Raw genomic sequence first — 13,712 nt, forward strand, 5'->3', positions numbered from 1 at the left:
CTTTATGTCTTCCGAACAGTGCGGTTAGGTAACTAAAATATTCCACATATATACACTTCAGGAATCAATCAGGTCAACCTCATGATCTGATGATATCACATTTTTTCCTCCTCCTTTTTACTTGCCCATTGCAGAAGCGTAGCTCTCTTCTAACCCCTTACCACCAGAGTGCAACAGCCAAGTTTCTCCCTCCTCGTCTCTAAGGCTCCAGTTAGATGTTGACTTTGTGCTGTGATGAAAATTTTGATGGTGGCACAGAAGCTGAGAGACTAGACATCTTAGTCCTTTGTTGTACCAAAAGTGCCTTAATTTTGTTGCAGCAGCAACCCTAGTAATCATTTGTGCCTCCTTTTTGCAGCTGATGTCTTCTCCTGCCATGATGCACCTCATTCCTGTGGCACATGTCTGCAAGCATAGAAAGGGAACTCCCATAGGGGTTCCCCTCTCTGTTTGCCCCTGGGGTGTGGCAGCAAGAAAAGCATGTTGGCCCTAGCACACATATACCCTCTTGGGAGTTCCCCGCTCTGCATTGCAGATGTGTGCCAGGCGATGCCACCGCAAGCAGGAGGTTTCCCACTTGCAGACTTGGGCTCTGTGTTGGGGCATAGCATCCGGGGCCCTTTTCTCTTGGGACTGGGCATTTCAAGCTCCAGGAGGGGCTGAGGCATGACAGTCAGTGAATCGGGTCAGCTGTGCCATGCCAGAATGTGTGACAGCTGATCGTGCTCCGAAGAGGACATCTGTTTCCAGTCTAAGAGATACTTTTGGAAACACCTGGCAGATGGGGTGGGGAAGAACATAACCATCAAGGAAATGATTCAAGTAATGATCAGGAAGCTCCAGGATAATAAAGTGGCCAGTAGAATGTTTTTCTTTTTGTATTTCATCCTGGTTTTTTGGAAGAAAAATGGATTTGCATCACATCTGTATCTATACATTCTTACTTGGGTTATATGAAGTGCTGTAAAGACAGCTTCTTAAGAAGTAAAAGCAGCAAAAAAAAATTCTACCCTCTAATTTATGAGCCCAACTATGGATTTACTCAATTTTTCATCATGTTAGGTCTGTTTTGCTTTTTCCCCCAACAATTTTGGAACAGGTTTTTTCTGTGAACAAGTATTATTTAGTATTGAGATGTGAACTATCAAGATTAAAATTATCAGTCACCAACCTTTTCAAGCATTACATTTGCTTAAATTAGGAGTTTCAAAACATCCAGCTTCATGGCCCTGAGGAAGGAACACAGGCTGGATCAGCTCTACAGACCATGTGCTGGATCCAGCCTGCAGGGCTGGTCTGGAGCAGGTGCCGCATGCACTGTGCACCAACCATGTGCTGCTTTCAGTGTTTGTATTAGCTTCAGCTCCACATGCCAGATGCATGCAGCCTTGGCCCCTCATGTATAGATCCAACCCCCTCATGTGAGGCTGGTCCAGTATGCGAGCTACATGCAGTGCCTGTGCCAGACTGGCCTGCATGCTGGGTCTGGCCCATTGGGTTGATCTATGGGCCGAGATGTGGACTGGTCCCATATCCAGGGTGTATGGCTGGTTCAGTGTGGGTGCCATGTGTAGCCTGCACTCATTGATTGAGCCTGCACTGTGTGCAGCCTGTGTCCGATGGAGTGGGATTAGAGCCAGCGGGTGGTACATGTGGTAAGCAGCACTGAGGGCCAGGTGATATGGCTCTGCAGGCAGCATCTAGCCTATGGGCTGTATCTTTGACCCCCCTCACTTAAATTGGTGCAATGAACAAGCTTTACTGTAGGTTTTAAACCTCCAAAGGTAGTGGTAATTCACAAGGCCAGAACAGAGGTGAACAACTATTTGTCTGATGGGCAAAGATACTAATCCAGTAACTCACTGTATCAGCATCATACTTGATTGTCTGCCTCAAGCTCAGTTTTAACTTTTTAATGTCCTCTGGTCATGAGCAGTGTTGGAAGACCTTGCAGGTAGCATGTTATCTGTGAGTCCTGTGTTGGGGGGGTCACTTGTTTAGAAGAATATTGCTATTAAAAATAGCATTTCATAGTTGATGGGTACAATTTCATGCTGCTCTGAGAAGTGTTGCCTGTTAAATTGTCTTTAAGCCAACTTTGTACATACCTAATCCTTAAGCCAACTTTGTACATACCTAGTCATGGGCTGTTCTTAGATCTGGAGAGACTTTGCCATAAAAATTTAGACCTTCAGATCTATTTATCTAATTTATGGTGGGCAGCCCAGACTGCCATGTGGCTATAGTGCAGCTTAAAATTTCTTCAATGCTTTGGGCCTGGCCCCTGTTGCTGCCTATGCTAGGGCTTGTGAGTAGGCCTCAGGAGGCAGCCTTTTTGTTTTCTTCCTCTGGGTATGAAGGAAATATTTGCACCCAAGCAGGAAATTTTTCTAGATGACTTTATAGCCAAATACTGATAAAAGATGAGGTAAGAGAAACCCCTTTCTAGGATAAATAGCCAGATGGGAGAAAAAAGTTATTTTACTTTCACCTGCTTGCAAATCTTCATGAGAACTTTTGCATCAGTGTCTAGTGAGAAGGCATATTTGAAAGCCCTATCTGTTAAACTGCTTACTTTCCTGGACAAAAAAAAAAATATTCTGTTTCCTGTCTCAATTTCAAGGCATTTATTTAGTTCAAGGGTTGTGGTGCGAGAATTCTGTGCTACTGTGATCTGTCACAGTATCAATTTTTGCATTGTCCTATACAGTGAATAATTCCAGTACTTTTCTTCTGTTGCTTAAGTAGCATGAGGTTGACATGTTTGTTAGCTTAGTTGTCCACAGGATTAAAAATTGCAGTAATGAAAATTGTTCAGCAGGTCAGTTTCACTCTGCTGCAGCTCGGTAAAACTGTGAGCATATGTAGAGACACCTGAGCTCTGTTTTGTCAGTATTAGGAAGAAAATATTCTAGTACAGAGATCAGCGACCTACTGTCCACAAAGCTCATTTAATGTGGTCTGCAGACAAGGGACTTTGATGGCGCTTGGCAGCGCAGAGCTTTGGCAGCAGTTGCTTTCCCATGTCACTGTTAGGGTGAAGTGTCTGCTGCAGTCCGTCTCCCTGTGCTGCTGTAGGGAGAAGTGGGACCTGAACTGGGTCACTCTGGCCGGCAGCTTACTGCTGCTCTAATAGTTTGAACTTGTTTCATCTGTGATGCATTATCCTTCATACCATAAAGGCTAGAAAGTTTCAAAATCAAAGTATAGATTCTACTGAAGTTAATGACACTTGCTGAGGAGCTTGCTACAATCAAACACTTTATTTATACTTTCATTAAAATACAGATTAAATGGAATTTAAGACCCTTGATTATCCTATAGACAATAAATATGAATTAAGCTAAAGCATCAGCTGTCAACCATGGTTACCACATAGTTAATCATTTTAGTCCATTGTTGTATATCACATGCGGATAGTAATAACGCTTACATCTGTAATTTCATAACTCCTGGTATTTTTTAACATGGCTTCCTGGTAATTTGTTCTGTGCTTGAAGGACTTTGTCCCAAAGGGAAAGCCAGTCTGTCTGGCCAGAATAAATAGCAGGAAAAATGAACCTTGCTGTCAACAAAATTCAATAGCTGAGAAGGAACTAAAAGTTTTCAATCATAGACTGGCAACCAGAAATAGTAAGGAAATTACCCAGAACTTTTCCTTCAGTTAATTATTTTTGATTTACCCAAACTGATACAGTGTCTCAGTTAAAACCCATTGGCCTATTAACATGTTAATTTGTTATCTTAATTTTTGGAGGTATAATAAAGAAATCTCTTTATTACTAGTGTCTGTCTTGTTTTTTATAGGAATCAAGCACGATGGAACTATGTGTGATACTTGTCGCCAACAACCAATCATTGGGATTCGATGGAAATGTGCAGAATGTACAAATTATGACTTGTGCACAGTCTGTTATCATGGGGACAAACATCACTTGAGACATCGTTTTTACAGAATAACCACACCAGGAAGTGAAAGGTAAAAGTGTGTACATTTCCCTTGACATTTATTGCTGTTATCTTTTCTAAGCTCTCATTTGGTTATATAATTTTAGTATGCGTAAGGTAATAGCTGAAGAGATTTGCCTTTTATGCATTTATATAAACGGTAAATATAATGCTATCGCATGTTCAGTATTTTGCTTCTTCCTTAGAATGTTCTCCGCTGTCATGGTGTGGCCCAGACTACTTCGCTACCTATACTCCCATATTAAACAGGGGGACATACCTGCTTATGCCATATTCTAAGAAGAACTGATCCTTGTTCCTCTTTAAAGAGAGATATTAGAATTAAGGCCTGTGGAAAGCATGTCATTTACAAGCAGGTGATAAATGAACAGGAAGTTTTCCACTGGTGAAACCCATGCATATTTGTGTTTTCATACTTAAATTTGTGTATAGGAGGTGTATGCTTGAAGGGATATGCTTAGTAACTGATTACTAGAGTCTTTTGAGTAATTTTTTCCTGTTTCTTTGTAATTTAGGCTAATCGGCAACTACTCAGATGCCGATCTTAATTTTTTCTTTAACAAATTCCCTATCTCTGCATTTCTAATATTCACACTAGTGAAGTATTTAGGCACCACATGACATCAGTTTGATGTTATTAGGGTAATTTTGCTGCAGGCCAAAACTTAAAGTAGAAGTTGGGCCAAGTACAGGCGAGAGGTCTTCAGTTACTTATAGTACAACATAAAATGACTAGCAAGAAAAAATGATTTATATAAAAATGCCCCATATTAAAGTTTGTTTCTGCTTAAACTTCTCACTGCCTCAAAGAATGTTATTCCAGTAATTTTGTTTGGGTAATTAAACATTTCATCTCTGTTAAAAGAGGGTTTTTATACCTCTGAAACATTCTTTTTAATTGGTGTACCCCTGTACAGGTCATTGGTTTCCTTCTGGCTTTGCAGACAGGTAATTATAGCAGTCAGTGTAACATTCATGCCATCTCAATGTTTCATTCCCTTGGCTTCTTTCTTTGCTCCGCTTTGACTTCTGCTTTTATATTGTTCATAAATAAAGAGACTGTTTCAGCTTCCAAGGAACTGTTGTTCCTGGATCCAATTTATCTGTGAAAAACAGACTTAAATTAATATTTACTGTCATGGAACTTGAGGGACAGCTCACAAGAAAAGCATCCAGCTACATCAAGTTATTCTTGGGTGAAGCAAAATGAGGAGTTTGTCATTCTTGAGCGCATAATAACGTAGGAACTGCATGTTCATATGAAACCTATTAATAACTGAAAAAACTGAGACATTTAAATTCTTCTGACAGATTGCTGATATCTGTTTTAAATAAAACATATTTTCATGTACTTCCAGACTTACTTTTTGCTGGATGGAAAAAGTAGGAATCGCTAAGAATTGATTTTGCAGCTTACATTTTCTATTACCCCATCTGCTGGCTGTGAGAAGTTCAGCAGGAGAGTTTTTCTGAAAGAGACTCAAGAAAAAAAATCTAAGGTTCTGCCAAAAAATATCCTTTGTCTGGCAACATTCTCAAGTTTCATGCCATGAAACTGGAGAGTGACACTGCTCAGGACAGTGGCCTTGAAAGGAAATTAAGCCCATCTTCTCAGGTACTCATAAAGAAGTGCTTTGTTCAGAGGGGTTGATTTTGGTACATGTGGCATAGTTTCTGCTGCAGACAGAGAAGGGTAAGAGATTTATTTTTTCAGAGTTATGATGAAACATTAATGAGGAAACACTTGAATGAAGGGTGCCAATGCACCCAGAAGAAAGAAAAAAATATTTTCAGAGAATGACATTGAGGAAGACAGTTTTGTTTTTAAATAGCTTAATTTTAAAATAAAATGAATAAAAATGGAATACTGGTAGGGAACAGTGCAGAATGCTGTTCATGCTAAAATATAGATAGCTCTGACATTGAGTTACAGACACAAATACTCAGGTGTTAATTGTTTCAGTATGGTTGTTAACAGGAGGCTTAAGGAAACTAATTAAATGAAATTTAAAGTATTAATTGCAAAAACTTACAACTCAAATGCAGAAAGATCTTTTAATCTTGTGACTTTTCAGATGCTAAGATGTAATGTTCTGAGCTTTTGCATTAAAAAGTGAATATATACACAGAAATACTTAGTTCCTGATGTTTTATAGTGTTAAACTTGCAATGATCTATTTTAAATTTTGGCTATATGTCCTGTTTCATGACTACTCAGGTGTAGCTTTTATTAACTTGTAATTTAATGGGTTTTTCCCTCTTCCCCCTTCCACTTCAGGGTACTGTTAGAGTCTCGTCGTAAATCAAAAAAAATCACAGCAAGAGGAATCTTTGCAGGTGCCAGGGTTGTACGTGGAGTTGATTGGCAGTGGGAAGATCAAGATGGTGGCAATGGACGTAGGGGGAAGGTAAGAACTTCCATACGTGCATGCACACACGCTTTTCCCCCTGTGCTCATAATGCATGGTAATGTCCAAGAGCTTTCTAGATTACTTTGATAACATTTTAATTAGCTACCTACTTTTCAGACTCACTGTCATTCTCCAGATAGGTAGTTCATATACAATTATAAGTTATCAGATGTAGATATGAGTTTTAAGACTACATTTTTTATGGCCAATTATTTAAACTACCTGTCCTGCTGATTATTAATCGGCCATATTGGCCAGTACTGATCCAACTGCCAATATGCAGCCCGGCAGCTTGGAGAGCGTGTGCCCTCGTGGATTTGTGCACAGGGCAAGGGTGGGCAGCCAGCTGCAGGCTGGGGCTGGGGACTGCACCAGCATATTCTTGAGGTGGGGGGAGCTGGGCAGGGTAAGCTGGGAGGGGAGATTACGTGGTGGTGCTACAACCGCCCCAACATTCACTGTATCATCCCCTTGCTGCTCACCCCAAGCAGAGTCCCCATCCTGGGAAGAAGCCAGCACAGCTCCTGGCCCCAGCCTGCAATGGACTTCCTGCCCTCGTCCCATGCAGAAATCTGCGGCACATGTCCCCAGTGCCTTTCCCACGCTGCATGCAGCAGTGGGAGCCCTCTGGCTGAGCCGCCCATGGCTCTGTCCCGTGCCCCACCCCACCCCTTCCCCCACAGACTCACCAGTCAGATGGTTCTCTCCAAGCTGCTGGGCTGTATTCCCGGCTACGTGCACGCTGCAGCTGCTCACATCTATGTGGCATTTATCAGTGCTATTGGCCTCATCGGTCAAAAAAGCTGATTGCCAATCATGTCAATTTTCCTTTTACTGGTGCTGATATGATATGAACCAGTGTGTTGGTGCACCTCTAAACAGTGTAGATTACGGATGAGCCTTATAACCATCAGGAATTAGAGTGCTATCCATCAGTTTTCCCAATAAAGGATGTTGCATTATAACTGCTTGTGGGGATACCTCTGAATTTATGCAGTGCTGTTTTTTACAAGTGTGTGTTTTGTTTTTAAATTAAATCTTGCATACTTCAGTCCAGTAATTCTGGAGGATTTACCTGTTTGGTTTTGGGCTTTAAAATATTGTTGGCATTTAGATGTAGTTGCTCTATTCATGTTCCCGGAATAGGTTTGTGGTATTTTGATGCTTTAGAATAATAAGACATCTTCCTAGTGGGAGATTAGATTAAATGAAATGCAGTTGTAAATCCATAATTTTAGGCTAAGGAAACTGTAGGAAGAGCATGCAAAAGAACTAATATGCTAAGAATAGTTTGGTATTGTTTTGGATTTTAAACAGGAAATGTATGTTTTCCATAATTTTATTAGCATACATAAGAGATTATAGGAGTTTGAATTTTCATTTTCTTACCTATTAGTGAACTGATGCTTTGATGCTTTTTTTATCAGGTTTATTTTGTTACATATATTTTGATGAATTTATATGTTCCTGCATTCAAAGTAAAGGTGCCTCAGCACTGACCTAGAATTAGCCTTTACTTATTTATTAAGTCCATGGTTAAGTGAGTTAACTGTTAACGAGGATCACACATTTAAAATCAAAATAAAAAAATGAAAAAAAATTAAAGGAAGTTTTCAGCTGCTGCCCATTTGTGTGCTGTCAACCCCTGCTATTGTGGAAATTCTTCCATCATGATCTTTTCCGGATAAGAGAACTAAACTGAAAAAAAAGAGACTGAAAATACTGAAAAACACAAGGCTTTTGGATAGATGTAGAATTAGAATGTTATTACTCGGTAACAAGTTCAAGAACTTGCTTGACTGCATAATGGAGTTTTGAGGATTGCATTTGCTAAATTTTTGTTGGTAATTCAGAAAAGGGGGAAAAGTTCCTCTCTACTTAAGCTCTTCTGTCCTAATACTGAAAGACTATCCAAACACTTAAATAGTATAATTTACATAATATAACTATATTCACATAATATAAAACTACCACTATGCTGAACCACCTTAGCTAGCTTAAGGCAGTTGCCTTTTTAAAAGTTGAAATTGTTAGAATAATTTTGTTTGCTGCCTTACGTGAATTTTTTTTAGGTCTGGACTTTTCAAAGCACCATAAGCCTGAAAATTTGGGGGGGGGGGGGGTTTCTGTTCACATCAAATAAATATTTAGGCTTTTTATTGAAATGCCAATCTGAAATGCTTACTTCATAGAAAACCTTAACTTCTGGATACGTTGTTAGGAGAAAAAGAGGTTTTGGTTGGGGAAAAAAAAAATAAGAAAAAATACAACTACTATCTTACTTCTTATCCATAAGTGGTTGATGAAGTTAAACATTCAACATAGATTACTGGATCAATGTACTAGAAGCAGTATTTTTATTTTCATTTTTTAATTAAATAGGTAACTGAAATTCAGGACTGGAGTGCATCAAGCCCACACAGTGCAGCATATGTTCTTTGGGACAATGGAGCTAAAAACCTTTACAGGGTTGGCTTTGAGGGCATGGTAAGTAGTAAAGCAACACAAAGGATAAACTGTTTGGTGGGGGAAGGGCAATAAGAATAACTTGTGCTGTGCTTTTATTCTCCAGCTTTTGTGATATCCTTCTGTCAGTTCACATGCTATTATTCAGTTCATTGTGAATACAGCTGTATGGATCATGCATATGCATTAGGAAGAGAGTCTGATCTGAGAGTTATTAAACATGCAGAGCATTTAAATGTTAGAACTGGCTTCTGTCCAAAGTACAAAGCTTATTTTGCAAATATAGCTTACTCCCTATATTAATACTTTACTTTCATGAAATTGATAAAAATAAGAATGTATTAACAAACTTTTTAAAGGAAATTGGGTTCTCTTAGAAAGCAGCCTTTAAATATTGCCAGGAATCCCAAACATCTGGGTTAGAATACTTGCAAGGATTTCAGAAGTCATACTTTTCATTTAATATAAGAAGAACATAGAGGGCACTTTCAGTGCTGGATTACCTTTTCCCGTATTTAGTACTATGCTGCTTCTCAAATTAAATTGCATTAGCGCTGATTTAGTAGCTTCTGGAGTTTAATGATTATAAATTGTGGAGAGAAGGCAGGGCATGGATGGCACGTTAGGGACTAAGGCATAAGCTTTCATAAATGGGCCAGCTTCTCTGGGTGCCTTCTGTTGCTGGCTTTTCTTTTACTGTTTATACCCTCCTGTGGGTGGGTATGTCCTGTGGGTCAAGGAAAGGTTACTTTAATTAGTCACTGCTGTGACATCTCAATTAGCATAGTCTCTGTTTAATTTTTTCTTTGCTTTGGTATTTCAGAGGAGAGCTATATTAACTTAGATTCAAATGTCATCTTGTCGCATTCCAGTAACAAGGATTAAACTGTACAGATTGGCTCAGCTTTTTAAGAACAGTAATTTTTTTCACCATATCTTCACTTACCAAATTTAGTTTAATTTGGGATAAAATCAAAATCCTAGTGTGCTAATTGCTATTTTTTGACACAAGCAAACTCCATCTGATTAAAATCAGTCATTTGACATGTAAACAAGTTAATATTTTGAAAAGCGGATCAGCTTGACCAGTGTACATATTATGAAGCTTATTGGTCATCACTAATTAACTAACTGGACATACACTAACAGTGCACTGCGGATAAAATAGAAATTGCATTTTTTCACTAAGTCGTTACAGTATCTCTAACTGAGTTCTGAACAAGAATTTAGGTAGTTTGAGAAATATTAGCAGATATCAGGTGAAATATGTAGTCTCACTACATTATGCAGAAATCAAGCTTAACTGCCTGTTTTTACCTACAATTAAAAATTGAACTTGTTTCCTTGAACACTTTTTTTAGTGTTGTTGGTCTTTTGTTGGCATACGTTATATTTAATTCTGACAGATCTGCATGATAACCTAATTTCAACATGTAGGTGTTTCTTTTTTAATTACTGGTTACTCACAGCATTGCAGTTTTGCTATCCTATTTTAACCTTGTTAGACTTTTTTTATCTCTTCCCCCCCTTTTTTTTTCTCTTGAATACAGTATTTTTCTGTTTGGAATCAGAGCAGTGGTGCATTTGCAAATGGAGCCACATTACCACAACTTAAGATAAAATTCAACCAAAAGTTATGTTATTAATTCAGGAATTACTAAATTGAAGTTTGTCGTTTGTGTAATGCAGAGAATTGTGCTGAGTAGATCATAATGGTCCCTCTACTGTCCAGAAATGAAATAACATTGCTTATGTTCTGTCCTAGAATACTTTGTTTTCCCAATTATAATACCTGTTACTAACAAATCAACTGCAGTCTGTTTAATCTTCTGACTGCAGAAATTTTGTAAATATAAAGGTCTAATTATAAATAGAATGGCTCAGTGATGTCAAGCCTCTTTAATGCATTTACAGATTTAAAAAATGATCAATTATTAATACAAAAGGCTCATTAAAAATGTTTTTAAAACTGTTAGTCTAGCCTTTATTTAAAAAAAATACTTAGATTTTTCATACTGGATAGTTTTTATCCTTGGAGGATTTTTGTTGGTCTTTGAAATTATGCACTACTGCAATGCTTATCTGGCTGTAAACAGTTTATTGAAGAGCTTCATTACCTGAATTAGAGTTTTGCTTTTATCAACTAGGGCTGTAGCTGCAAGCAGAACTGAAGGATCAACAGCTGCACCAAACGGGCCCTGTGAGACCTGTTTGCAGTTATATACATCAGATTCTGTTACCTTAAATTAGTGGTTCTTAACCTTCTTAGACTCAACCCCCCCACCCCCCAGAGAATGCCAGCTCTTAATTTTCACTCAAGTGCAGTACATTTTAAGCACAATTTTGAATTTCTGTTAATGACGGATTTAAGAGATATCAAGTAGTATACTTCAGTGCTGCCATTGTAATCAGTTTTTGTGTTTGTCATCTCACCATGTTCATATAAGGGTAATTTGGGGAGGTATCCCTTTCTGCCTCTGGAAGAGAGTCTGTCCAGCAGCAGTGTTTAAGGTAGTGATTCTCAACCAGTCTTACGGTACCATGGGGTGTGCTGAGATCCTTTTAAGTGTGATGCTGGGTGTCATGCAATATTAGCCCCGTTAAGTGTGGAAACACAATTTACAAGATAAACCCAGAGATTTCAAATAAGAATTCGGTGTTTTAAAAACATTCTGACCTGTGGTGATCTTGCTGAGTGATTTGCAACAGATGAATCACTTTATTATTTTTCTTTAGCTGAAAGTGAGTGAAAACTAAGTGCTGGCATTTTCTGAGGGAGAGTCTTCAGTCTAAGAAGGTTGAGAACCAGTAGTTTAAGGTAACAGAATTTGGTATACATAACTGCATACTGTTGAGAAGAAGATGATCTATAAGCCTCATCCCCACTTCCCAGTATAACTAGTTAAAGGAATACAGCCTTCTGTCATTTAAGGTTATTGGTAGGGGCAAAATGCTACTACTTGAATAAGATGACAACATTTGGAAACTTAAGATGTGGATATGTAAACATCGTAGTGCCAGTTAAATAACCTCAAAGTGTGCAGAAATTTTTTGTAGAGACAGCCAGCTTCAACACTGAGTTGCAAGACACAAATTGTAGTGAGTTCAGGAGAATATTATGAACTGTTTTTTTTAACGTCTTGGGATGACTTTTGCTTTCCTTTAAATCTTTATAATGTACATGTAAGAATTAAATTCATGTTACATCCTTACTCCTGATAGGTATTGGTCTCAGTTGCAACTTATTAACCTTCTCCAGTCTCAAATTTCTTTAACCAGTAGCTTGGGAATTAAACCCTAGGGTCTTCCACTAGTATGGTTGCCCTAAATATGTGTATGCATCGTATTCCTTGGAAAGTCATGTTTGTACTCAGCTACTACAACTTTTAATAGATTAACAGAAAGGCAGAAAAATTCTGTGGTCACCCACCTCTATGATTTTAATTATAGAGGGTGTTCCTTGTTATCTGTGAGAAGTACGAAAGGAATCCTTGTCAGATTTGTAGTCGTAGCCACAGCCATCTGTGTGCGTTTATTTCTCAGAAAAGTCTGAAATGATGCAATAGCTGAGAGGGTAAAGGAAATGAAAGGTTCCATTGCCCTTATGTTTTCTTTTTGCCATTTTAAACTTATTCTTCCTGAGTGCCCCTTGAGGCCTGTTTATCCACACTCATTGTAGGTTTTGAACCTGAGACTTAAAATGGTCTTTGAATTGAAAGAACTAAACCTTTAAATCCGTAATTAAAATCCATTGCCATCCATGGTTAAAATTAGGGGTGTCAATTAATTGCCATTAATGTGCATGATTAACCTGTTAACTGGCGTTAATTTTTTTAACGCTTTAATCGTACACGTGGTTTTGGAGTCTGTGCCTGGGCTTCGCTCCACTGCCTCCAGGATACCAGTGGGGCAGTGTTGGCAGTGCAGATGAGCTGCAGGGCAGCCTAGGCATGGGCTCCAAGCTGCTGCAACAGGAAGTGGAGGTGGGGCACAGGAATGCAGCCCAGGGGCAGCTCCCAGCAGGTAGGTCTGTGGAGGAGAAGGGGTGGGGGCAAAGGGATAGAGTAGGGGGAGGGCAGCTCAAGGCCCCCACGTGAAGGAGGGAGTGGGGCAGAGGTGAATGGGGCCCCAGGGCTGGAGCCAGGATGGGTCATGGGACTGAGCTGTGGGTGGCTTGTGCAGGGCAGAGCCGGCTCTCCACCACTGCGTGCACCCCCAGGAGAGGCATGGGGGTTTATGTGCCCCCTGGATTTGTGAGCGGGGCAGAGGTGGGCTTCCTGCTTCAGACTTGGGCTGTGTACCCTGCTGCCTTTGCCCCGGGAGCCATGGGCTAACTGTGCTGTGTTTCTCCTGCCCACCCAGTGGTGGGAGGCACAACATGGCATCGTGTGGCTCCCAGGGCAAAGACAGCAGGGCACAGAGCCTCAGCAGGCAGCCTGCTTCCATCTTGTGCACAAATCCAGGGGGCACATGCTCCCCTATGCTTTCCCTGGGGGTGTGCGCAGCATTGGGGACTCGTGCTCCCCCCGCATCCCTGGACGAGCTGTCTGCAGCCCTGGCCCTGAGGCCCCATTAATCTCAGCCTCTGCCCCACTTCCTCCCTCACCATGGGGGATTCTGTGCCCCTCCGTCCCTCTCCCCTCCCCCCCCTTCTCCTCCACCGACTTACCAGCTGGGTGCTGTCTGTGTCTGTGTGCCTGCCCCTCACTTCCAAACCATAGCCCCCTCCAGCCCTGCTGCTGCTCCTTGCTTCTGATCCACAGTACTCTGTATCCTGCTAGGGCATGTGGGACACCCCACGGGCTCCAAACCCCAGACACACACCCACAGCATCCCACACCTTCATAGATTCCCCCCCCACATACG

General features: G+C 40.3%; 1 protein-coding gene across 4 annotated transcripts in view; it reads left to right on the forward strand.

Annotated features, from left to right (window-relative positions):
• MIB1 (mindbomb E3 ubiquitin protein ligase 1) overlaps nucleotides 1–13,712 on the forward strand; it is a 159,041-nt gene that overhangs the window by 22,276 nt on the left and 123,053 nt on the right. For all 4 annotated transcript variants that reach the window (XM_019526144.1, XM_019526134.1, XM_019526154.1 and 1 more), the window contains exons 2-4: nucleotides 3,808–3,979; nucleotides 6,248–6,377; nucleotides 8,763–8,867. In XM_019526144.1, coding sequence (XP_019381689.1) covers nucleotides 3,808–3,979; nucleotides 6,248–6,377; nucleotides 8,763–8,867 — 407 coding nt within the window. The remainder of the gene's footprint in view (nucleotides 1–3,807; nucleotides 3,980–6,247; nucleotides 6,378–8,762; nucleotides 8,868–13,712) is intronic.

This window comes from Gavialis gangeticus, unplaced genomic scaffold (assembly GCF_001723915.1).
Source record: "Gavialis gangeticus isolate Ggan-Ray unplaced genomic scaffold, GavGan_comp1, whole genome shotgun sequence".
Lineage (NCBI taxonomy): Eukaryota > Metazoa > Chordata > Crocodylia > Gavialidae > Gavialis > Gavialis gangeticus.